At 39.2% G+C, this 24488-nt stretch overlaps 1 protein-coding gene across 1 annotated transcript; it reads left to right on the forward strand.

Annotated features, from left to right (window-relative positions):
- Positions 1–3366: 3366 nt before the first annotated feature.
- On the forward strand, positions 3367–7998 carry LOC100888719 (IgGFc-binding protein). Its single transcript, XM_003723963.3, has 4 exons — positions 3367–3431; positions 4212–5486; positions 6271–6393; positions 7774–7998. Exons 1-4 carry the CDS (start codon positions 3383–3385, stop codon positions 7944–7946), a joined length of 1620 nt encoding a protein of 539 aa, XP_003724011.1. The 5' UTR covers positions 3367–3382; the 3' UTR covers positions 7947–7998.
- The last annotated feature ends 16490 nt before the right edge of the window (positions 7999–24488 follow it).

Below are 24488 nucleotides of genomic sequence, written 5' to 3' on the forward strand. Positions count from 1 at the left end.
AATAAAAACCGAATATGTATTAAAATAACAGTGGATGTCAAAAATGAATTTTCCTTCATCAGTGGAAGAAAACAATTGAATGACATTCAAACCAAATACATAAACCCACGATGTTTCACATGGAAAATGCATGTAACTTTTCCTATACAGTTTAAAACTCACTGTTGAATGAATATTGAAACAACAATAGATGGCAAGACGCTTGCGGGTGAGAAATACAATATTGTTTTTGCATATCTCCTCGATACATTACAGTCATGTTGAAACTAAAACATTAATGTTTTGTTTAAATAGATTGCATCGAATACATATTACAGGATATTCATTTTATACTTGAGAATGGGCGATAAAAAAGGCCTTCGACCGTTTTCACTCACCCCTGAAAACCTATGAGCTTGCATGCCAGTTCGTTTAAAGGTTGTATAATTGACGGGGGGGGGGGCTATATACTTTATAAAGGTCATATTCCGGGAAAGAAATCCGATCATTTTCAAGAACCCAGGAATCAGGGATTTAGGAAAGGTCACACCTATTAATTAATGCACGAGACCTAGGAATTTGCAAGTGAATCCAATGGCCTCTGATTCTCGAGAGTAGATAATATTTTCATTTCACCTTTAGGCCAGAACATACACACACTAGGAAATAAGGGTGCCATTGGGGTGCAGATTATTTGCATACACCTACGCGTACTTGGCAGAGGGTGCTGCTTTATTGTAGCAGAATTACACCCTCAATGTTTTTAGAGTGTACAGGGCGCACGCTGCACGCATTTGTTGCTGCTACTTCTATTGTCGATGTTGTTGTTAGTTGTTGATGTTGTTGTTATTGTTGTTGTTGTTGTTGTTACTATCATTATTTCGTCATCATTATGATCACTACAATACGACGAATATTATTACAATTAATATTACTACTACTACTACTTCTTCTACTACTAATACTACTACTACTACTACTACTTCTACTACTACTACTACTACAATGTACTACTACTATTACTACTACTACTATTACTACCACTACTGCAACGAATATTACTACAATTACTACTACTACTACTAATACTTCTCTTGTTTGTGTTGTTGTTGTCGTTGGTGATTTTAAATGGATTCACTCATATTAGACTGATACATTTACATGAAGACACTGTGGTTTTCACATCTAGTTTGTCCGCCCAGCACCATACTGATTCGTCTCATAATAGCTATAAAATGATTACTTTTAACTCCAAACTAATAACTGAATAACATCTTTGCAAAAATGATATGCTTCATTTTATATTACAGCTAGGATCACTCATAGATAAACCGTCCTTGAAGTCCATATGAAAACTGTTGTGGATGGCATGACATTATTGAGAAAGATTTTGTTTTCCACAAGCGATAGACAGCTATAGATGGCGCTCTAATTGTCTGGGGTTTGAGAGTGTCGTATTGTTCGTGATCAGGAATCGGAATATATGTATTTCATGCTTGGGATTCTTATTTGCCTACACATGTAGAATCTTGAATTGACTTCCTGTTAGTTTCCTGCTTCCGATCGATCTAACGGACGTTGAGGCTATCCATCTTCAAAAACTATAACTATCTTGGGCACATATATAATTATCATAAAGTTCTGTACACATGATACATGTCGTTTCGAGTATGCGCTCATAATTGTTTAATTTATGAGAAATATTCACCCTATGCAAAAGGCCAAACAAGAAGTGATTAAAGAATAGTTGTTTGAGGTTATATCTTTTTTCTGTAAACCAAAAGAGTAAAAAAGCAAGTATGAGCAGAAACAGAAAACTAATTTTGTTCGATAACCATTCAAATAGAAAAGTGCTGAGTGTTTAAAACACAAAATTGTTCTTCTTTTTTTTTCCCCCTTCAAATCATAAGCCAAAACGATGATATCAAATCGAAAGCGCTAGCATCAGCGGGTGATGAGAAAACAATGAACTTTCATCAACCTGTATTGCGCACCTGTTTCGAGTTTATCATTTGAACTAGAACACTCAAACCACGGTGACTGTGGGTTCAGTACACCTTCTGTGACTGAGCATTGGCACACTTCAATACTTTATTTCCTCTTCTCAATTAATTAAAAAATAGTTCACGTACTATTTTTCCAAAGAGTAGCCGAAGACACGACTATGAACATGACAGACAATGAAAGCGGACAAAATATACAGTTCCTCAGGTAGACAAAGGAAAATCCCTTCACTGCTATTATGTAAATGTTCATAGTGGCATTAATTCTAAAGTAAATCTGAGACTTATCGTTTGACCCCCCCCCCCCCCCCCTATCCCAAAGAGGTTTAGGAATCAGAGTTTTGTGTCATTGTGTTAATCTCCATTTTTTTTTTTATATATGATTGATGAATTCATATTGAGCAGTTCGCATTTTACTTGTCATTTAAATTTCTTTGTATGCTTGTTTTGTTAAAAAACATTCATGAATTGTTAGCTCAGTTTTTGGAGGAGGGCCACTCCTCGTTGCCAAATTAAGTACATTTCTGGACTAGAATGAAGGATGTCACGAGGTCAGGGGGTGGAATATCGGACAATTTCTGCTGACAAATTAGTTTAACATTTTCCAACAAACAAAAACAACAGTCATTATTTTATATTATCCGACAATCACTGACAATTCTCAACTGTGAGTGAGGTGGCGCCCCTCCACCCCCCCCCCCCCCCTCATGAATAGCGCCCTTGCTTGGAATCAATCACATATGTTTTGGACGGACTGTGTGACATAACATAGTTTCTAATCAAAGATAAACCTCATTCGGGCTTATATCAGGATTTCCGTCGGGAGTGTAATCTTTTCCTCTTTTATCCCAAATATATCAACTTTATTTGGATGTTTTTTCTATATTGTTGTTTGACTGCCTGACCCTGACACTACTACAAGGTAAAGGGAAACAGGAACGAAAGGCTGAAGAAACTTCGCTGCTTCCTTTCGAGCAACAGAGGTAATTAAAGTTGCACCGGGCATTTTGGGAGAGGAATAGTTTTGAGTTTCGGCATTGACGTAGGCCCGCATTGTGCTTACACGCGAAAGTCACGAACAAATATTTATGTGTCACAAATAATTTCACGAGCAACGGAAATTGAATGTTCACAATTGGTACTGATTTTTCATCAATAACCAACATAATTTTTTCCTCATTTGTATATACAGAGGTTTCTTTAAGGCCGCTTTAAAAGACGATTGCGTTTACCTTTAAAAGTTTAGGTCCTTGCACTGTTTATCGAAGGAAGCAGAGGTTGACAAACAAAGTTACACATGCAAAGCCAAGTTTAGTTTAAATCTAGTTCACTTTCTGGAAAGTAGCAGTAGAGACTCTCATTCCAAGCTTGTGCTAGAGAGAGGACGGTTTCAAGTGAAAATGGAAAGTCGGGTTCTATTGTATTTGTTTGTTTTAGGATTCGCCCTGGGTAAGTCATGTTTCATTTGTTTGTTTGTCTGTATGTTTGTTTGTATGTTTGTTTGTATATTTATTTATTTGTTCGTTTGGTTTTTCGTTTTGTTTTGTAATTACATCATGATTTTTAGTCAAATGTATATAAGGAGGGGAGGGGGTATAGGTGGATGTAGCCACCGCCTCCCCCTTCCCAGTGTTTTCCTTGTAATTAACAAAATTCCGGCAACAGGCACCTCATATTCAAATAATAAAAGTGCTCTACATATTTCTAGTAATATATTTTAGTAATGAAATAGCATTTTCATTGTGTTAAAATCTCAATATGTGAGAAACTGGAAGTTTATATTCGGATGATTGGTGTCAAGCCCTTTCACAACGTAATTTTAACGATTTTACTGGTTAAATAGTTTTTTAATAGTTTTTTTTTTAATCATCTATCATCTTTCATAGTTACATGAATACTGTACTGTTTTTAAATCGTATAAAGAATAACGTTAAATTAACATAAGCATTCCTTGTTGGTCACAAAAGTCTATTATAGACATTCGAGCTACCCCTCATGAAGGTTAATAAAAACGTGGATAAAGAAAAGCGTTGACGAAATAGAGTATTTTGTCAATAATTTTTATTTTATTTACAGTATTAACTCATTACAAGTGAACTTCCGTTGCTCATAAGAGAACAACTTGATTGAGGCGGCTACCAGTCACCTTAGATATGTTATATGTACCACTTCGGAGTGACTCTATTTTGTATTATACATCTTTCTTTGCCTCATTATTTATTCAACCAGACATTCAGGCCTTCATCCCAAGCACGGCTGGTACAGACTTTGTCATCCCTGCATTCTATGCTACATACGGTGACGATGTGGTCTATGACGAGAACCCTAAGGTTTACATATCCGGTGTGGACTCATCGGCAAGCATCAACCTGACTGTGCCAGGGCAAGATAAATCCTTGCACTTCTCTGTAGGAGAAGGATGCACCATACCGGTCCTCCTGAACTGCCGGTTGTCCGCTAAGCAGGTTGGTACGCAGACAAGTGCGCTGCATTTGGTATCCGATGCACCGATCGCTGTCCGGATGCACCAGGAGCACTTGGTGCCGAATATGCCGACGTCGTTCCTCTCCTTGCCGACATCGATGCTAGGTACGAACTACTTTGTTGTGGATCCTGGAAACGAGGAGTCCCCGACCGAGCTGATCATCACGGCTGCGGAAGGTAGAGCAGAGGTAACCATCACACCAAGTTCCGTCGTGGATCTTGACGGGATGCAGTACGACGAAGGGGACGACTTCCGGGTCAACCTTCAAAGGTTCGAGTCGCTCATTCTTCGGAGCGATGGTGACTTGACAGGAACCGAGATTGTCTCGGATAACCCGGTTTCTGTCATTGTCGGGGATCACTGCGATCCGAACATGCCGGGTACAACTCTTTGCAGACAACCTCATCAACTTCTACCGACGAACCTATGGGGCAAAAGATACGTGGTGACGACATTCACGTCGTCAGAGGACAGCGTTTATCAGATCTTTGCAATATCCGACCAGACCACGGTTCGACTATTAGGAGGTGGATCCGAGGTAGCGTCGGCTCTGATCCGAGGGGAATCATCACTCGAAAGAGCGCGTCCGAATAACATATACGTGGTGGAATCCGATAAACCGGTCTACGTCCTACATTACGAGGGAGATGGACAGGCTCTTACGGCTTTAACTCCGGATAGTCATCGGGTCGCCGGATCCTCCTCAGTTCCTGCTATAACCGCCAGCAACCGAAATGCCCAAGCTCACTTGCTTATTACGACAGACTGTGCCAGTCCCGAGGGCTTCAAGTTGGACCTCGAAGAACTCCCAAGATCGAAATCCATAGTGAGGGCCACCGATGATGTTGATTGCGTCATTCGAGTGCCCGTGGACAGTGGGAATCACGTGCTACATCACGAGTCACCTGATGCAACCTACTCCGTCACTGTGCACGTGACCGATGATGAAATGTCCTATGCCTACCCTGTGGGGTTTTCAGTTAACGGTATTCAAGATTCAAATGAAGAGTTACGACAAGGTAAATTATAAATCTTTAGATATTATGATAACTTTCTCCGAATCGCTCTCTCCGAACATAAACTTAAAATACAACAGAGAAAATAGGATTGCTTCTTTTAAACAGTTGTTGTCCTGTTGCTTGTTGTGCCGATTCTAATTATGTTTAAAGGTAATTTATTGTAGCTTGTAAACACATTTTCAGCCAGAAAATTATCAAAAATTAGGTTTTGAAATTGCTTGGCGAAATGGGGATCCAACGTTTTCTCCGGCGACATTTTGCTCTGGGCTTTATTTCGTGAAAAGAATAGGGTTAGTCTTCAGGTTTTAATTGTGTTTTAGATTAGGGTTTAATAGGGTTAGGAATAGCGTGGGTCCGAGGTTGAAGTTATGAATCCGGCTAGTGTAAGAAATTACTGCGTAGAAATTGTCACAGGAGCATGGGGATCCAACGTTTTCTCCGGCGACATTTTGCTCTGGGCTTTATTTCGTGAAAAGAATAGGGTTAGTGTTCAGGTTGCAATTGTGTTTTATATTAGGGTTTAATAGGGTTAGGAAAAGCGTGGGTCCGAGGTTGAAGTTAGGAGCATGTGTCGTTTATCCGATGAAATACATTTAAATTAACATATCGAAATGTCTTTTAACACACAAAGTACACATGACGTAGTTGGGCTCCTCAGCTTTCTAAAGCGTTAAATATTAAATAAAGGTCATTTTCATTATCTCCTTTTCAGGCATTACATTTCAAATTACGTTTTATTCATACTTATATTCATACTTATAGGAATTAATATCACTTTTTGCAGATGATACGCCTGTCACAATGTTCGAGAACCGACCCAAGAGAAAAAGTGGCGTCATGCTTACATGGAAGAAACCATCGTCTTGGCCTGGACAACCCCAGGGTTACCGTATCCAAATCAAATCAGGTAAATCAAACAATCACGAAAAAGTAAAATCAAAACCCTTTTAATCCCGATTATTTAATTTCATCAGGGATTCACTGTAGATATTTTTTCGACATGATATGCAACTGCTGAATTTCGTTTACGTTATCCAATCTGAACTATCTGTTCATCAAATTACGCCCTACTTACCAATCGGAATGTAACAGGAAGTCTGTTCCGTATAAAAGGGCTACAGAGGTGACATGTCTTTCCTTGAATCGTTCACCTATGTGAAAGTTTTCCATTTGAAGCCAATTTAGAAAAGGGTCAATCGTATACACACTTTAACCGTTTGGAAGGACAAAGGTTAAAACTAGTCTCGAAGTACTCTTGGAATAGTGCAATGTGTAGAGACAAAGGTGAGTCTCGAGATCACCGAAAGGTTATATTTTTAATTGAGCGCCGGAAAGTAAGCAGTCAATAATTATGATTTCGAAATTTGTTTTGTATATCACACATACCGTGTGTGGATCCTGTGAAAGGATTGTATGCCTGACAAAATATAACCTTTTTAGCACTATCTAATGGTTCAAAAGAAAAGGTTGCTGCGCACGTATTAATCCGCACGTTCAATTGTAATTTCATGCAAATGATGTATTGCAATCTTACATTTTTACGCGCAAAAAAGTACCATTGCTTTATTGTCCAATATTAATTGAAGCAGTCCATAATCATTTTTTTCCCCGCATTTTCACCAAACAGAGGCAAATAGAATCTTCCAGCACGGTATGTAAAAATTAACATAAAATGCCCTATACTCACTGGCGTAGCGTCGGTCCACCCATTGAGGGAGTGCTGGAACCATTGGGGGGCACCGGTCTTATTTGGAAATGAAATTCAAATCTACATGGCTACATCTCTGTTTATGTCATATCCTCCTTCTCCCTTCCCCTTTCTCTTAGTTTTCGCCTTTTCTTTCTCTTAATACTATCGTGTGCACCGTGCCCGGCCCCTCTAGCTACTCCAGTGGCAGTATTACACAAATTGTTTTTCTATGTCATTTAGGAAACTCGTTGAAATTAAGATACTCCCATCCATCCAAATTGCAAAATAATATATTCACTTATCATCATTGTCAAGAAGTAAAAACCAATCATTGTCGATGAAACATAAAGGATCATACAGAAGTTGCCACATGGTATTATTGGTGCATTAGACATGTTCGTATAATGTTTCGCAGCTTCGCTCCCTGTAAGCCCACAAGCAACATAAATAATACTGTAGTCTACTTCGCAAATTGTATGCATGGAATATTTATTGCACTCGCTTGATTCACTTCTTTAATATTGTCTTTTGTCTCGTCCTGGTCTGATGTCCTCTTTTATGCTTTCATGTTTTCATGTCTCTTTTTTTTTTTGCTAGCTCGAGACCCTGGTTTCTGCCAGTGCCGTAATGTAATCATTTATAATCCTCGACGGACAAATTACTGGATCCGCAACCTGAGTGTGGGAGAGCGTTACATCGTTGGCATACGACCCTTCGGGACCATGGGAAGTGGAGCGTCTACCATGCAGGTTATACGAAGAACGGTGTAATAACAATGTGGTTTTGGAAACATCCGATTATGGTGGTGATGGCGGTGGAGAGGAGGGGGGGGGGCGTTCGGGCTCGAGTAATTGTATCAGTGTAGATCGACAAAGCTGATCATCATAATTATGGAAGAGTCTTTTTTTAGCACAGGGGTATGTTTTGTTTAAGGGGATAATGTTGGTTCATTATGTTAGTATGAATAATGAAGCAAAATTTAATGAAACTTAAGTTTTTATTGACAAAATCTATAGCGAAATTCGTATGTGTATGTTAGACATTAAAGATATTTAAAGATATAAAGATATAATAAATTTGAGAAAGAAATTATAATTTAACATGCGTCCCTTTATAAATTTCATTGAAATTTTATGCAACTGTTCTTTATAAATATAAAAATATCAGTATTATAACAAACTTCTCGTGGATGACTCGCTCTGCAGATGCAATGTATATTTGACTTGAACCGGATATGGCTCCATCTACGATGACTTTACTATAATTTCTGTTAGATCCAAGATGCTATGAAATGTATTACGTTTAAATATCAATGACGGAGTGTTCAATATTACGTAAATACATTCCACAAAACATAAAATTTCTTTTCTTTCTTTAAATTGGTTCAAAATATATATCAGACAAAGCAATTAAACGGTGTGTCAAGAGAATCACAACAATAATTGAAGGAGTGGTGATGCCCTACCGGGACGAAAACCAAAATTACATGAAACAAAGTGATCAAATTTTTAAAGGTAACACCTATGTTGTTTACATGAGACAAGAAAATAGCGAAAGAGGAAAGAGGGAATACAGAATGAGCCAGGTAAAGGAAGAGTTATAGACATTTACCAACTGTGATAATGATTAGCTTCAGGCAATGTGCCTATTCATACTTGAAACTTCTAACTCCTGCCTACTTTTCTTACTTTTCTGTTTCTTTTGTTCTGTTGCTCTCTCTCTCTCTCTCTCTCTCTCTCTCTCTCTCTCTATCTCTCTCTCTCTCTCTCTCTCTCTCTCTCTCTATCTCTATCTCTCTCTTGATCTCTATCCCACTATTCATCGTAAGTATTACGTTATACCTATTCATTATTGTGAAAAGCAGATGAAACATTGGACACGATTGTCATGTTCAATGAAATTCCTGCCTTCGGTGACAGTGCGCCATCTATGACCACTGGATGTCAATTAATGGGATTGTGCCGCCCTTATTCATACTCTGTAATGCTACATTTTAGTGCGCCGTGTGATTCTGGCCATTTTTTTCCTCTGTATTAAAGCTTTGTTAGGTTTTGCAAAAGAAAAATATCACGTACTGTCACGTTTTGTTGCGTTCACCCCGTTTTACTACGGCCTACTACATTTAGGTTTCTCATCCGCACCGTGACCTCCGGGTCAATTTTTGTTGACCTGATTGCCGTGGCCGCCGGGAACATAATGTAAACGTAGCATTATGAGAGATCAAAGAATATGATTATGTTTCTAGATCTCATATCCCCTCTAATAAGTTGCTATTTGGTTTGTTTAGTAATCTTTCTTAATATTATCATGATTCAAGAAAGATAATACTTTCATGAATAATAAAGCTTTCATAAATAAAGTCAATTTCAGGATTATTCAAATAACAGTGTTGATGTCTACTTGTATCTAATTTACTATCTACCGGAAGTAAGGTGAATGCCATACAACTCCTTCGTTTCAAGTTTCGACATGTTTTGGAATATCAAAAGATAGTTAATCGAAATAATGTGCATAATTCAAATTTATTTTGATTATAATCTCTTTATACACCACCCTAACGATGCAAACTTGCCTCTCATGTATCCGTGCCTCTGTCATGTCTGTGTCTGTATCTGTCTTCCCCTACTCCCCCCCACCCCACCCCTACCCCTCCTCACCCAGGGGCGGATCCAGGGGGTGCGTAGGGGCGCACACACCCTGATTCCTTCCGTTAACAAATATTAACTTCCTCATCTCTCTCTCCGTTTCAGCCCCCTCTCTCTCTATCTCTCTCTCTTTCTTTATCTGTCTTTTCTTCTCTTTCTCTCATCTTCATCCAAACCTACCCTCAAAGTCCGCTGTCTCACTCTCTTTATCCCTTACACACATACACACACACACACACACACACACACGCACACACACACACACACACACACATACGCCCAGATACTCCCCCCTCATCCACCCTCTCTATCTTTCTATCTCCCCCTCTCTATCCCTCCCTATCTCTCTCTCTCTCTCTCTCTATCTCCATCTCCCCTCCCCAACTCTCTCTCTCTCGCTAATTCCCCTTCCCCCTCTCTCCTTCTCTCTCTCTCTCTCTCTCTCTCTCTCTCTCTCTCTCTCTATCCCTCTCTCCCTCTCTCCCTCTCCCTCCCCCCTCCCACTTTCTCTCTCTCCGTCCATCCACCCCCGTTGCCCTTGATCTCGGATCAAGTGTCCAAAGCGTCGGAGAAATGAGAGGCGAATCAGGTTAAGGTTTTTGCGATCGTGTAAGCAGGACCGTGGATGGAGGTCAAGATCGAAATACTACTGCATGAAGTGATAATCAAATTGGATTGCGAGAAGAGGCTAAGACTAAAGAAATGAAAGGGGTATTAGGGGTGAACATGTGAAGAGAAAGGAGAGCAATTTTCTTAATGTAGGTCAACAAACCCGTTACAATCAGTCCTACCTACAGTACGAGATTTGATGATCTATATACTTTGATCAGAGTTGAGAACAGGCTTTTATATCTATTATCATGATGATGATGACGATTCACAGCATTTGTATGGCGCCATATATCTGTTTCAAAAAACATTCAAAGGCGCGATCGACCTCCTCCAATAAAGTCATCTGCACACAACAAAGGAAATCAGAAAATGTTATAATATAACAACAAAAAAAGCAAAATGGCCAGTCTTTACATTATCATGGTAGTTAGGTTGATTTCATACCGGCTAATAAGGGTTTGCTTTTTATTTTTTAAACCACTTGGTATATTGAGTAAAATGGCGCTTGCCGAGAGCCCCATTGTCTGCCATCTCTTTCACGACAAACTCGCGGCATATAAAATGTTTTCGTTTGCAGTGTACGTCGCGATACATAAAATAATGGATGTACATACAATGTATCTCATCTTGCATGTATCTGAGCCGGAAATAGAAGTCTATAATTTTCATGAACTTTCAATTGCGGGTTTTCATTCAATAGAGCTTCATCAATTTGATAAGGGCGAACGTCTAGTTAGAGCTGATAAGAACACGTAATATCATAAAGATGCGGGGATGGAGATTTGCTTCTCCGGGGCGGGCTCACGGAATATGTTTAGGGTATTCTCTATTAGGAAGAAAGGTCATGAGTTCGTATAATTATGAATGAATGAAGAGTTGAGATTACCATAGCTTTGGGGGGAAATGTGTATTTTGTGGATGTGAAGTTCTTGGAATTATCTATCTGTAAAGGAGCGTTTCAACGAATACAATTATAATGAATATACCCGCTCCCAGGGTCCATTTTATCAGGTCACACAATAACATGTTTCTCTGTAAAGCACCTGGACAAATTTAGTAGAACATATTTATTGGTAAAAGAAGATATAAATATTACATGAAACGAAAATACTTTTTGAATAATGCGCGCTCTATGATTCTTCTCATTCAATTAAAAAAATATTCAAAATATAAACCTAGAGTACGTCGACAAGTGCAGACAATGTGTATTAACTTAACTCAATCATTATGAAGAGGATCAGAAGTATAATATGTAAAACCCGAGTATAGTATAGTAGAAGACATTATTTTAAGTTCCCCACCAAAAGGGCCTTTCTAAAATCAATAGATAGACCTTTCGGTATAAGTTGGCCGATTGTACCCAAAACATTCGCAAGCACATTCATGTAAAGTATATACATAAATATCTTTGGGCGAGTCTTCGTCATTGACAAGAATGAGGATGATATAATGTTCTCGCTGAACAACCACCCCTGGAACCCCTACCCCCACTCGAATGAAAAGATAGTCAATATACGGGAAATGCCTGCAGGTTATCGTTAAAAAGACGCCCTCTCGGGGTTTTACGTTCAGCTATGGACTTCCTTGTCTTGTAAGTAGGCATAATTGAGTCTGGGTGAGGGCAGATATAGATGTCTAATTAGTTTCCAAATACCTGGAGGAGTGTAGAAGAAGAGCCATAATGTCCTTGAGATATGTGTTCATTTTGTCTGCTTCATTACTCTCCTATTCTCTTGTTCTCCCTTCCTGCACCTTTTTATCTCTCGCCCTCTCTGTCAACATCTGAAATGTCTTTATATTTCCAGTTTCCTATTGTTTTCTACAATATCTAGCACCCTCTGCCCCCCCCCCCTCTGTTTGTCTGTCTCTCTCTCTCTGTCTCTCTGTCTCTCTGTCTCTCTCTTTCTCTCCCTCTCTGTCTCTCTCTGTCTGTATGTCTTTTTTTCTCTCTTTTCGCTCTCTCTCTGTCTGTCTCTGTCTGTCTCTCTATCTCTGTCTCTCTCTTTCTCTCTCTCCCACACTCCGTCCCCTTTCTCTGCTACCAACTCTCCCCTTCAGTCTATCATAATTATAGCCTGTGTGTCTTGCTTCTCTTTACTTGGGTTAGATGTGATCGAGGGAATTATGGCGCTATGTTTTACGAAGTGTCAGGACAGCACCATGAAAAATGCATTACGGTCGAGGAGTAACTTTGGCTGTCAGACGACCCGCGCATAATCGATCATATACTTGTACCTCAATCCTCAAAGGGGGAACTGCTACTTTTTTTTATCGAGTCTTGATAAAACAAGAACCAAGAGGAGACGATTCGTGTATGTACTTGTAATGGGGCCCGTAGATATATTGAGATTTGCGACGTTTTACTGGTGAAGATACATTTAGCGCGACTAGATTCAATGATGAATCTACAGTAGGTCGTAAAGTATTGTACCTACAATTTATTGTTTGTGTACAGCGGTGAGCCCGGCCCCAAGAAAATTCAGTGTTTTTGTATCCTTAGCAGTAATTTCCGCAATTTACCCTTTCCTCTATCTCTTTCTCTTCCTCTCTCTCTATCTCTCTCTCTCTCTCTGTCTCTCTCTGTCTCTCTTTCACTTTCTTTCTCTATCTCTCTCTCTCTCTCTCTTTACCCCTCTCTCATCTTCTCCCCTTCTCTCTCTCTCTTCTCTTATTATGTCTCCCTCCATTTCAACCTCCCTACCCTCTATCTCTCCCTTCTATAAAATAAACGCACATTACATAACTATGTAATACCTTTATTCGCTTCTTACCTTTCTAACTCTGTCTCCAAATATGTGTTGTGTTTGTCTATGCATATACCTAGTGGACTACGTGTGTGATTATTTCTACTCGTAGTGAAAATGTAATCCGTCTCATTTTTATTGGAGCGGCCATGAACCGCACTACATTTTCTATTACTTTTTTTATCGCCACGAATGGAAGTGAACGTTCCATCATGTGCACGATTTTTCCTCTAGTCAAAACTCAATATAAAAATCTATATAAAGCTCCATAAAGGCCGTTTCAAGGTCGACGTTCTTTTGTTTAAAGCGTGTCCCCAACATCATCAAAAACGTCGTATAAACTGCTCAACGAATCGATGAATGTGGTGGTAGATGTCATTAATCTGTGATGTTGAATCACGAACTTGTGATGAATCCCCATGCAATGAATATTTTACATGATATCCCCATTTTTCAATTAAGGTTCCTGTCCAAAATGGGCTATCCCAACCATCAACGTGTACACGCCTGTGGGCAGTTGCTTCTAATAGGGACTGAGGAATTGGAAGGGGAAGATCGAAAAGATTGAGTCTATGACCAAAAAGGAGAGAAACACGTTCGAATGTATATTCAAGCATGGTTTGTGCCTGCTAACATCTTTTCTCTATTTACCGGGGTAACTCGATTGACAGGGAGGATATTTGTCAAAATGCTACCCTGGATCTGGACTAGAGAGAGAGAGAGAGGGGAGAGAGAGAGAGAGAGAGAGAATGTGAGAGAGAGAGAGAGAGAGAGAGAGAGAGCCAGGCTGAAGCACTCTGGAAAGCATACACTATCCTATTCAAACAGATACCTTTCTCCTCAACTTCCAGGGTAGCATTTTCAATGTAATGGCGGGAAAGTGAGTTTCTGCATGGGTGAGCATCGGAATTCACCGTCGTCTATACGGTAATAAACTTGGTGATAATATGTACAAACTCTTGATATTCGCACACTATTCTGATCTCTCCAACCTGTCCAAGGAAAGATATTTTAATGAAGATGAGAAAGTTGTTGCAATACGACAATTCATCTACATTCAAGCGTTAACATTTCCAGTTAAGAATTAGACAATAGTTATCATAAATTTCCACTGTACCTGATCGTAGTAAATTAAGACCCTTATTTTAACGAAATGTAATGGTAAGATTTTCATGTGAATCATATGAGTTAACGGTACAATACATTCCTCATCAGGTTAATTATCTTTCATTACATTATGTTTGTTGTCCTCTATGAAGGAAATTGGTCGCAGACAATGTCCAGGTACGTGTATGTGTTAAACGCTACATTACATGATTAACAACGAACCGTTATCATCGTTTTAATTGGAAACAACTTTATTAGCGTATCGCGGTTTGGTTAGCAATCATCGCAACTCTTATAGCATGAGTAAAGAGACTCTATTTATATAAGCTGCGATACATCAATGCCATCAGCATTTCCTCTATAACAAAATTATAATGAAGACGGTAGTATTCTGTTTGATTTGGAAAAAAATGGCATCTTTATGATTATTCAGCCATTTTGTTTTGTTTTCGGTCTTTTAATAATTTCAAAAAAAGCATGCGTTCCTTTAAAAGTGGCAGGGCATAGATAAAAAAGGGGGCTACTTTTTTCTTTGTTTATTGCCTTATTCCTTTTCTTTTCTACCTCTTTCTCCTCCTCTCTCTCTCTCTCTCTCTCTTTCTCTCTCGCTCTCTCTCTCTCTTTCTCTCTCTCTCTCTCTCTCTCTCTTTAGCTCTTCCACTGCCCCTTCGCCTGTAGCTGCACCACTGGTTTTTACAACTCTATGACATAGTCACGACCCTACAAATATTCCTAGTCAGATCCCCCATCTCCCCCCCCCCTCCCCATCCACTTTTTTTCTCTGTAACTCTGTTTCTCGCTCTCTATTTTATAAAATGCACATTCCCTACCTCCTTGCATTACTATTATGACTTTCTTTTTCCATTCCACGTTCTTGTAATTACCAAGATATTTAACATAATCAAACCGTAGTGCAACTTTGATTATGACCTTGTAAGTAATTTCGAACTAAATGACAGACGCTCGTACTTTGCGGAGTAAAACAGAAATCTATTGTATTCGAATTGTCCAAGGGAGGACGGATGGTGACTTTAAATTTATGCTTTCAAAAATTGCAGCTGGATCATTGAGGTGTCTACTGCAAGCTGTACTAGTCAAACTGACATGTAATTGAGATAAACGCACTGAAAGAGATATAATTAGAAAGTGGCGACCTCTGTGAATCAACTAGGCCGGTGATATATGAATAATACATTATCAATCCATTTCCGATGTTGCTTACATTTTAATCGCTATCTCTCTATAGAAGCCACTCGCCCCCAGTCTACCAACTTTCCTGTTCCTCTGTCTCCTTTTGCCAACCCAGTCATTTATCGTATCACCCATACATTCGTCAAAAATCGGAAGTCATGATGGAGTGTGTGGGCGAGGGTTGTGAGCGTGTGTGCGTATGTGCGTGGTGACAAGTGTTGACACTCTTTCCTTTTTCAGCTGGGTAATCAACATTTCAACAGTCACTATCATTGTCATCATTACAGAATATTGGGTGAGTAAACATATACACGTTAAAATAAGTCTCTGTATACTATACAGTGTGAGTCCAAAAAAAAGTTTACACCTAGAAAATTGCTAATTATTTAAAAAATCGTCTTTTAAAAGAAAATCATCATAAATCTTATAAAAGAGTGTTTTATCCCGAATCATTAATTTTAGTATCATTTTGTGTGGTATGTGTTAACTCTTAAGCTGCCACCCATACAATGCACCCAGTGCCACAGTGCTAATCCCTGTTGTGCCAGCCACAAATCTCCTGTGTGCCAAGTTAATTTTAAGGTTGGTTCAAGCGCGTGTTATTTAAATCTTTACAAAAAAACAAATTGCTAAATTACTCGAGAAAATCCAATCTGACTGTTGTATACAAAGACGCGTAATCCAAAGCCGATAATCTGATGCAGGCGATGGTACTTTCAATAGCGCTGCAAAAGCACTCAGCACGGTGCAATGGGCATGAACAATAACTGTTCATATGCGCCCTTGCGTGCACAAAGCAGAGTAGCGGTGGCTCGCTAGCATGAACGTGGCATTAAATCGATAGCGCGCTCGCGTGCACAGAGCACTTGGATGAACAGGAGGCATTATTTGCGAGAGTGCAAAATCGAATTGCGCCAAAGTTGCTTAAGTGAGATGTTTGAATAAAACAATTGGGATTTGGGTATTAATTCGGTCTTTGCAGATCCAAATAACTTCCCTAACAAAATTAATCATGCCACATGCACATATCAAATATCGAATATCAAATATCAATGAACATTTATGTGCGTGTGTCTTTGTGTGTGTGACTTTGCTGCAAAAATCATATGCGATGCATTTCATTTGATACATTCAATTCATTCTCTCACTCCACTATAATCCCAACATAATACATACTGTTGGCGCAAGTCGATTTTTGCACTCTCGCAAATAATGCCTCCTGTTCATCCAAGCGTGAATACATACCACACAAAAATGATACCAATTGATTTGGGATAAAACACTATTTCATGAGATGTATAATAATTTACTGTTCATAGATGATTGTTAAAATAATTAGCAATTTTCTAGGTGTAAACTTTTTTTTGACTCACACTGTATGTGCTAGTCATCTATACAACCACCATGTCCAGCAGATTATACCTTGGGAGCATATATTCCCAAAATCACCATCACCACCCATCTCATATTCTTTTAAATCGTCCTTAACGCCACCGTCGCCAATCCCAAAGAAGAAGATTAATAGTATCTTCGGACAATGATGACCACAAATGACCCACTGACCTCAAGGTACGTGCAGTGGTCACTCTTTAGACGATAAATAATTTATTGCCCATTAAGTTATAATCATAATTTTCGCTTGTGTTTCCCCCTCGATGGAGATGATGAAAATAAATTATCAGAATAAAGCATTTGAAAAGTAGGGGCTGAAAGGACAAATCATAAGCAATAAAATAATCGTAATGGTAATTACGGGAATCAATGCATTTATGAAGTACACCTAATGACATGTACCATTATGTCCGTATCACTAAAAAGTCAGTAATATGCGAAATTCGAAACATGCGTCAGTTAAAGCGGCCGCTGTATACAAGCGTCATTTACTGACGTAGGGCTACGTCAGCGTTTGTCACCGTCTTTTTGAAAATGACATTGTAAACCGAGTGAATGCGAAATGAAAGGTACAACATTGCATTGATTATCACTGGCGCATGAACTGATTGCCTTTAAAGAGGTTCGATTGACGAAAGTATTGGCGCAATCGAAATGACGCCTCACGTGCAACGGGAATGGGAAATATAGTAACTTGATATCATGTACAGTTACAACCCACGTCTGAAAAACATTCCGTCAGAATTCATGAAGATAAGTCGAATGCAATATTGTGTCCGCTATTGCTATGGTGCATTATGCGATGAAGATACTAATAACAGGTCATAAGCCGTACTTTAGGATCGATACATGTATTGATCAACAACAGGTGATAATTCCTCGATGCAGTGATCAATCACTATCTATAACTTCATTTTCGTCGACAGATATATACCTACCAACCCGAGAAATACTCGAGCGGAATTTGATTTGCAGGCACTGTATATTTTCCAACATGCATAGGACCTAGCAACACAGAGAGGCCGAATGCACCTTTTTCGTCGACAGCATGTACAGATGAGTGATGAGTAACTTGAAGAAAGGGCTGATGGGTTTTAATATTTTATTCATTGGGGGGAAAACAGGCAAGTGTAACAGAAAAAAAACTAATGTTCGTGTATTCATTAAGGAGGAAGATGGATGTTAGCTCTGTAAAACCCACTTTCAAGCTGAATTATTAATAGTGTCTCGTAAATAATACATGTCGAAATGGAAAGGGAGTTGACAGTCATTGCAACAGTAGTAGAAGTAGTATTAGTATTAGCAATAGTATTAGTAGTAGTAGTAGTAGTAGTAGTAGTAGTAGTAGTAGTAGTAGTAGTAGTAGTTGTGGTGGTGGTGGTGGTGGTGGTAGTAGAAGTAGTAGTAGTAGTAGTAGTAGTAGCTATTTAATGAAGAAGACTGGTAGCAGTAACAGCAACAACAAGTCAATTACTATTAACTTACAAGCCACCTCCAAATTCGTCATAAACAAACTGTAGTATTCCATTCAAATACATGATCAGTATACTCTGTTATTCACAATGAGGTTCAGAAAATATCAGGTTACACACACCCCTCATAGCTACAGCGTAGAATTGAAAGTCGAGACCCAGATTTAGTATGCCGAGGGGTATGCTTTCATTGATTTCTATCTGACAAAAATCATTCTGTGCAAAAGACAAAAATATTTTTCCGTTTGGGATCGGAAATCGAACAGAATTTGGGAGGAAGAAACGTCAGGTCACGCCATCCGAGAATCTCGGTCAATTGTTATTGAATGAGTATGAAGAGTATATTACGCCGCTGATGTTAGGTCTCGTGTTGTGGGTATGTGGGAATGTGTGGGTGTGTGAGAGGGTGGGGCGTATGCATGTTTGTGTGTGTGGCTCTCTCTCTCTCTCTCTCTCTCTCTCTCTTTCATCGTCATCATCAGATTGCAATCAATAATTTATAAGCTGGACAACCATTTTCGTGTAGGTATACTTGCTTCTGTGTCTGAGCAAGGTTTTCTGATCATTATTCCTTTATCAAAGCGTCCAGAAATAACAAATGTTTTTCGGTTTTGAATCGTTGCTTCTATGAAGGAAAAGGACTGCAGAGGAAGCCAATCGAAGTGTAGGCAGGTATACACGTTTTATGTGTATTAAACCAAAGGTCTGTATATATTTCTTTTCTTTTGTCCTTCATTCTTCCTCTCTCTTTCTCTCTCTCTCTCCTTACTCATTTTTATTCCACTCTCTTTCAAACCTACACGAGGTAGAGGCATTTAGAAGGATAATACGTCTTTGAACTTTAGAGTTTGGTCAATCATCCGCCCGTCAGATGTAGAAGAAATGAAGACTAGTACAAGGTCTTACGCTTCATGCAGCCTAGCCTTATCAATATGGGTAGCGGAAGGTAGAGCGGTCTTTCTCCTTCCATATAATATACGTTTCATGTACGCTTCCGCCATGGAAGATACCTTGCCTACCGGAAACGGAAACGTCGCGGATGAAGCCCCTCACGCTTCAACCCTTAACACCTCGTTACCATGGTAATGCATCGTCGAATAAAATCAGTAAGGAACAGCATCCACAGTCTATTACAGCGAGCATACAATAACTGCGCCTGAATGTAAAGATAGGGGGATACAATCAAAATTGTATCTAACGGTTTATGTATTGTTCTCTCTGTTTAATCTCAAATCTTACAGCATCTTGATGCTGACAAGACGAAGCGTCTTATTACTCCTTTGTCGTCTCGTGAGAAGAATGTATAATTACTAGGAGCACCTCGCCAAGGTCTCCTGATTAATCAAGTTTTGCATTTACTCTTAAGTGCTTGCATCTCCCCCATACTAATCAGTTTTTTTTTCAGGGCCAACTAATCCTGTCGAAAGAACAGTGATGATTGGTGTTGACGCAAACTTCGCTCAAATCCAATCAGTTGCTTGTAACATGTGTTTTAAGATTTTAATTTTTGTGACGAGGGGGTAGACGTTGATTAGTTCGGAGATATGCTATCATTAGGTAGATGATTAATATTGAATAAGTGTTTTGAAAATCGACACAGAAAATTTATTTTTAATCGGATTCAATGATAGATTTGTGTTTCATAATCATAATAGGATAAACACCCAATAAAAACGGCGAAAATGTCCATTTTAGAAGGGATTTGTTTTCTTTTCTTTTCGATAGAGCTTTATTCGTTACTTCGTAACAAATCGCGAAGTCATTACTACAGACGATAGTTATGTCACCACATTTATCTTCAGCGAACATTCTTGAGTTAGGAGGAGGTATTCATCTTCAAAATACCAGTTTCACTTCTAGTTCTCCAAGTTTTGCAAGTGAGAAAGCATCATAGAAATTTATTTTAAACACCATATGGGTGAAGATGAAATCTTGAATTTACCGCTCAATTTAAGTTTGCAATTCGGTCAGGGAGAATTCGTTTGATGATGCGAATCGTTTTTTATGAGGTCAAATCTTGTATTTCGTCGGAAAAGAACTTCTCTTTTATTTACAAAAAAAAAAACCCAGTTCAAACCAGGAAAAAAAACCCGTATGAACGTATCGTAAATGATATGAGATGCCCTTAATCATGTTGATGGATGAACGAAGCGCATCAAACAATCAAACCCGCATGTCACAAACATTGTTTGGAAATGTCATACATGCTTGAACACATACCAGCGAGCTTGATCGACACCCAATGTTCATCTATCAACAGCTACTAGCATTCCTCTCTAAAGCATTTCAAACAGCTGCACAGATAGGTGTACTGTAAAATATCGTAAGCCCAACCGGATAAACGGGTCTTATCACCCAAATCCTCATGCACTCAAACACTGAACACCGCTTTATTCCTGGAGTTTATTTTCAATATTACAACTCCCATTCACATCTGGAGAGGACATATTATGGATTGTTTGAATCATACTCATATATTTTTACTTATCTCTTACATTTCTGCCTCTCTCTCTCTCTACCACTCTCTCTCCATCTCTCTTTCCTTTTCTTTTTCCCACCCCCATCTTTCTCTCTATATATCTCTCTCCCTCTTTCCCCTTCTCTAAACCCATCTCTTTCTTTCTAACCGCTCTCTCAATGTCTCTCTCTGTCTTGCTCTCTATCTCTCTTTCTCTCTCTCTCTTTCTCTTTCTGGTGTTTATGCCAAGTTATCTTTCTACTCCCCTCTTTGTCAAATGGCGCCTCTCTCCGTATAATGATATTGAACATAAGGAAATGCAATGATCGATTATCTAACTTAGATGTGAAGTCCTGTATTAACGATACACATACGAGTATAGAATTAGAATTACCCCAAATAGCACACAACCAATTTTGCATAACTGTGATTTCGCTTCCTTATTCTAATATCTTAAATTCCAAAAATGCACCCTTCCTAGTATCCCCCCTCTCTCTCTCTCTCTCTCTCCAACCTCTCTCTCTCTCTCTCTCTCTCCAACCTCTCTCTCTCTCTCTCTCTTTCTCTTTCTCTCTGTCTCTCTGTCTCTCTGTCTCTTTCTGGTATGTATGCCAAGTTATCTTTCTACTTCCCTCTTTGTCGAATGGCGCCTCTCTCCGTATAATGATATTAAACAAAAGGAAATGCAATAATCGATTATCTAACTTAGATGTGAAGTCATATACTAACGATACATAATATAATGACGATACGATTGTATAATGACGTATTTAAAAAAATTAACCCGAATAGCACCCAACCAATTTTGACATGACCGGAATTTTGCTTCCTTATTCTTATATCTAAAGACCTTAAATGGCGCCCTTCCCAGTATCGCTCTTATTTTCCCGACGTATTATTTCAAAAACAATTTCAAATGCGACACAGTCTGTTTGGTTTTCTATGTAGAGTAATATTTAATCGATTCGACCACACGTCAATGAAGACTGGCTGTAGCTCATTTTTGGAAAGAAAGCTCTCCTTAAAGAAAGTGTGAAAGCATGAAGGGGGTACCTGGTAAACTGGGTTAGAATGTGTCGCCTTCCTTATAGTGGTATCTGTCGATGATCCTTAATGGAATGTACGACGTCAGACGTGAAGTCGAGATTTTGAGAACCTTTTAGGGATTACCGTCTGATTGGCGGGAATCTCTGTCGTAGACGGGGAGGAGAGACACATTACTTTCCCGCTCATCCCCACGATGGGATGGCATATTAATATATGTTTTACGTGTTCACGCTTCCACCAAGTAGCTTTGCACCTGGTCTTTTTCAGCTGAGTGTGCCTCGGAAGTGCTTTTCAGTCGATAAATTTATGAACATGTATCAGTCAATATTTAACTCTACCAAATTGCTCCCTCCCTCACCATGCGCATATTTTCGAGCGAATGAAAACAAGCGTCAAACATGAGAAGGGCACCGCCGTAAATCTTCGAAAACAGAACTATGATTATTTTTATCTTCCTTAACCTGGGGGCCAGGAGAGTATAATTATTTCATAACATTGCCCCCTAACAACCTGATTCCCGTTCGTTTTCATTCAAGTTGTCGGAATGCAGCACACGTTGTTAAACACTTCGACATGTTTTAATTCGAAATGTACACACATGCCCCCTGCACTACTCAAACAAATTCACAATCATCGCAATTGCAAGCTAAGGGAGCAGTCCCTAGATTCATATCCGGATGAAAACCTCTGGGGGATTGGAGTACGACACGCGCCTATTACATTGTCACGTTGTTTTACACGAGCGGGACTAAGGGATTTCAAGAGATAATGATTGCGAAGAATATCTGGCTCTAATATCCAATAAAAGAAGAAGAAAAACACACCTCCTCCGCTCAGATTGATGGCGGACAGGGCTTTGAACTTACACCAGGCGGAGGGGGGGGGGGGGTGTTTCACAAAACTTGGGTGTTTCACAAAACTTGTCATCAGTGACAAATGACAGTTTTTGTTATAAGCTACTGAAATCCTTGCTTCTGATTGGTTTTCAGCAGATATGTCACTGATTTTTGTCATTTGTCATTGAAAAAAGGCATCGTGAAACGGGCCTCTGGTGCTTGTTTTATGTAACTGGAATTTGGAACAGACAAGGATTAACGTTCGCCTTTTTAAAACCAAAATCCTTGTCATCTGGATAGGTTTCTTTGGTTTTTGAAATTCCATTTTGTGCGACCCTTTCGTATGTTATATCTCTAAACTCCTTTAGACTAGGAATGAACGCTTGTTAATGAAGAGAGTGGTTGTATAAATAATGTACAATCGAGATGTCTGCCATAACAGTTTGACTTCGAATTTATTTGAGTAGTGCAGGAGGCATGTGAATACTTAATGATGTCGATATTGGATTCATAGCTCTTTTTGGTTTGGTACTATTTCAATTCAAAGTAACATCTATTTCTTCCACTTGTTTTTTTCACATCAACAAATACAAAGCAATACCAAAAAAATACAAAAAGAGACAATGGGGTAGTAATATAATGTTTTGAAGTGACATATGAAGTTTAAAACATACTCTAAAGAATAGAAGAAAATGTATTTTAAAAGATATTTTTTCCGGCTCAGTATTCCCATCTAAGATGCATTGCATCGTTTTTATCGATTTCCAATATTTGGGGCTCTTATCTCGATATTATGCTAAAATATTCAAAACTATGGAAAAGGCGTGAACAAAACGTATTCTGAGATTATTTTGTACACGTTTTGACTCTGAAATAATCTTTCTGGAAACATCTAAGTTTCGTAAGACTATATGAGGAGGAAACGTAATGAATTTGTCTGGCAGGATCTGAGCACCGGAAGAGAGCAATTGGTCCTGTCTCATTCCAAAACGAGGTTAAATATTCAGAAGCAACAGTGTCTATCTGAATTTATTGTATCGATGTTTGAAAATTACGCACCAGATTTTACCTGCCTCAAATAGTTTAAGCATTATTGTAGGACTACCTCATATACATGTATACAGTGGCAGCCTGGTAATAGAGCTGCTGGGGAGTTACCCCAGCCGATTGGTGGGTTTTTGGACTGCAGGGCAGATGGGGGTCTGTCGTCTGGGCATCAAGATTTTCCAAGTTCAATTTTGGATCCAAGTCCGCCCCTGCCCTATTAAAATTAAAAGGTGTCGTGGTTGAGTGGATACGCCGACGGACTGTCGATCTCAGGGTACGCGGTCGAGTCCCGCCGCGGCACTAATGTCCTTTGGCAAGATATTGATCTACATTTGCCACACTCAACCCAGGTGATGTAAATGGGTACCTTGCAGGAATTAATTTCTTGACATGCTAGAGCGCCGCAGTGGCCGTTTTGCTAAAGCCAGGGTAATAATCGGGGCAGCGCCAGGAGCGTCACAACGTGACGGACATGTGCGCTATACAAGAAGCCACCATTTTTAGTATTATTATTATTATCAAAACGAGATCGTCTGGATAGAGAGGACAACCAATCGATAATTTTTGGACATGAAAATGGCATACAGGTAAGAAGTGCATCATCTATTCTGGGATGGTGTCTTGAATTAATCGAAATAGGATATTTGAAGACACTGATCCCTATTGACAACAAAGGGTTTGAAAAAAAAATCCATATTGCCTGTTGATATGCATGTAGCGTCTGGCACTACACTTTATACCTCAATCCATGCTTATGACAC

The sequence above is a fragment of the Strongylocentrotus purpuratus genome, unplaced genomic scaffold (assembly GCF_000002235.5).
Source record: "Strongylocentrotus purpuratus isolate Spur 01 unplaced genomic scaffold, Spur_5.0 spur5_contig_838, whole genome shotgun sequence".
Lineage (NCBI taxonomy): Eukaryota > Metazoa > Echinodermata > Echinoidea > Camarodonta > Strongylocentrotidae > Strongylocentrotus > Strongylocentrotus purpuratus.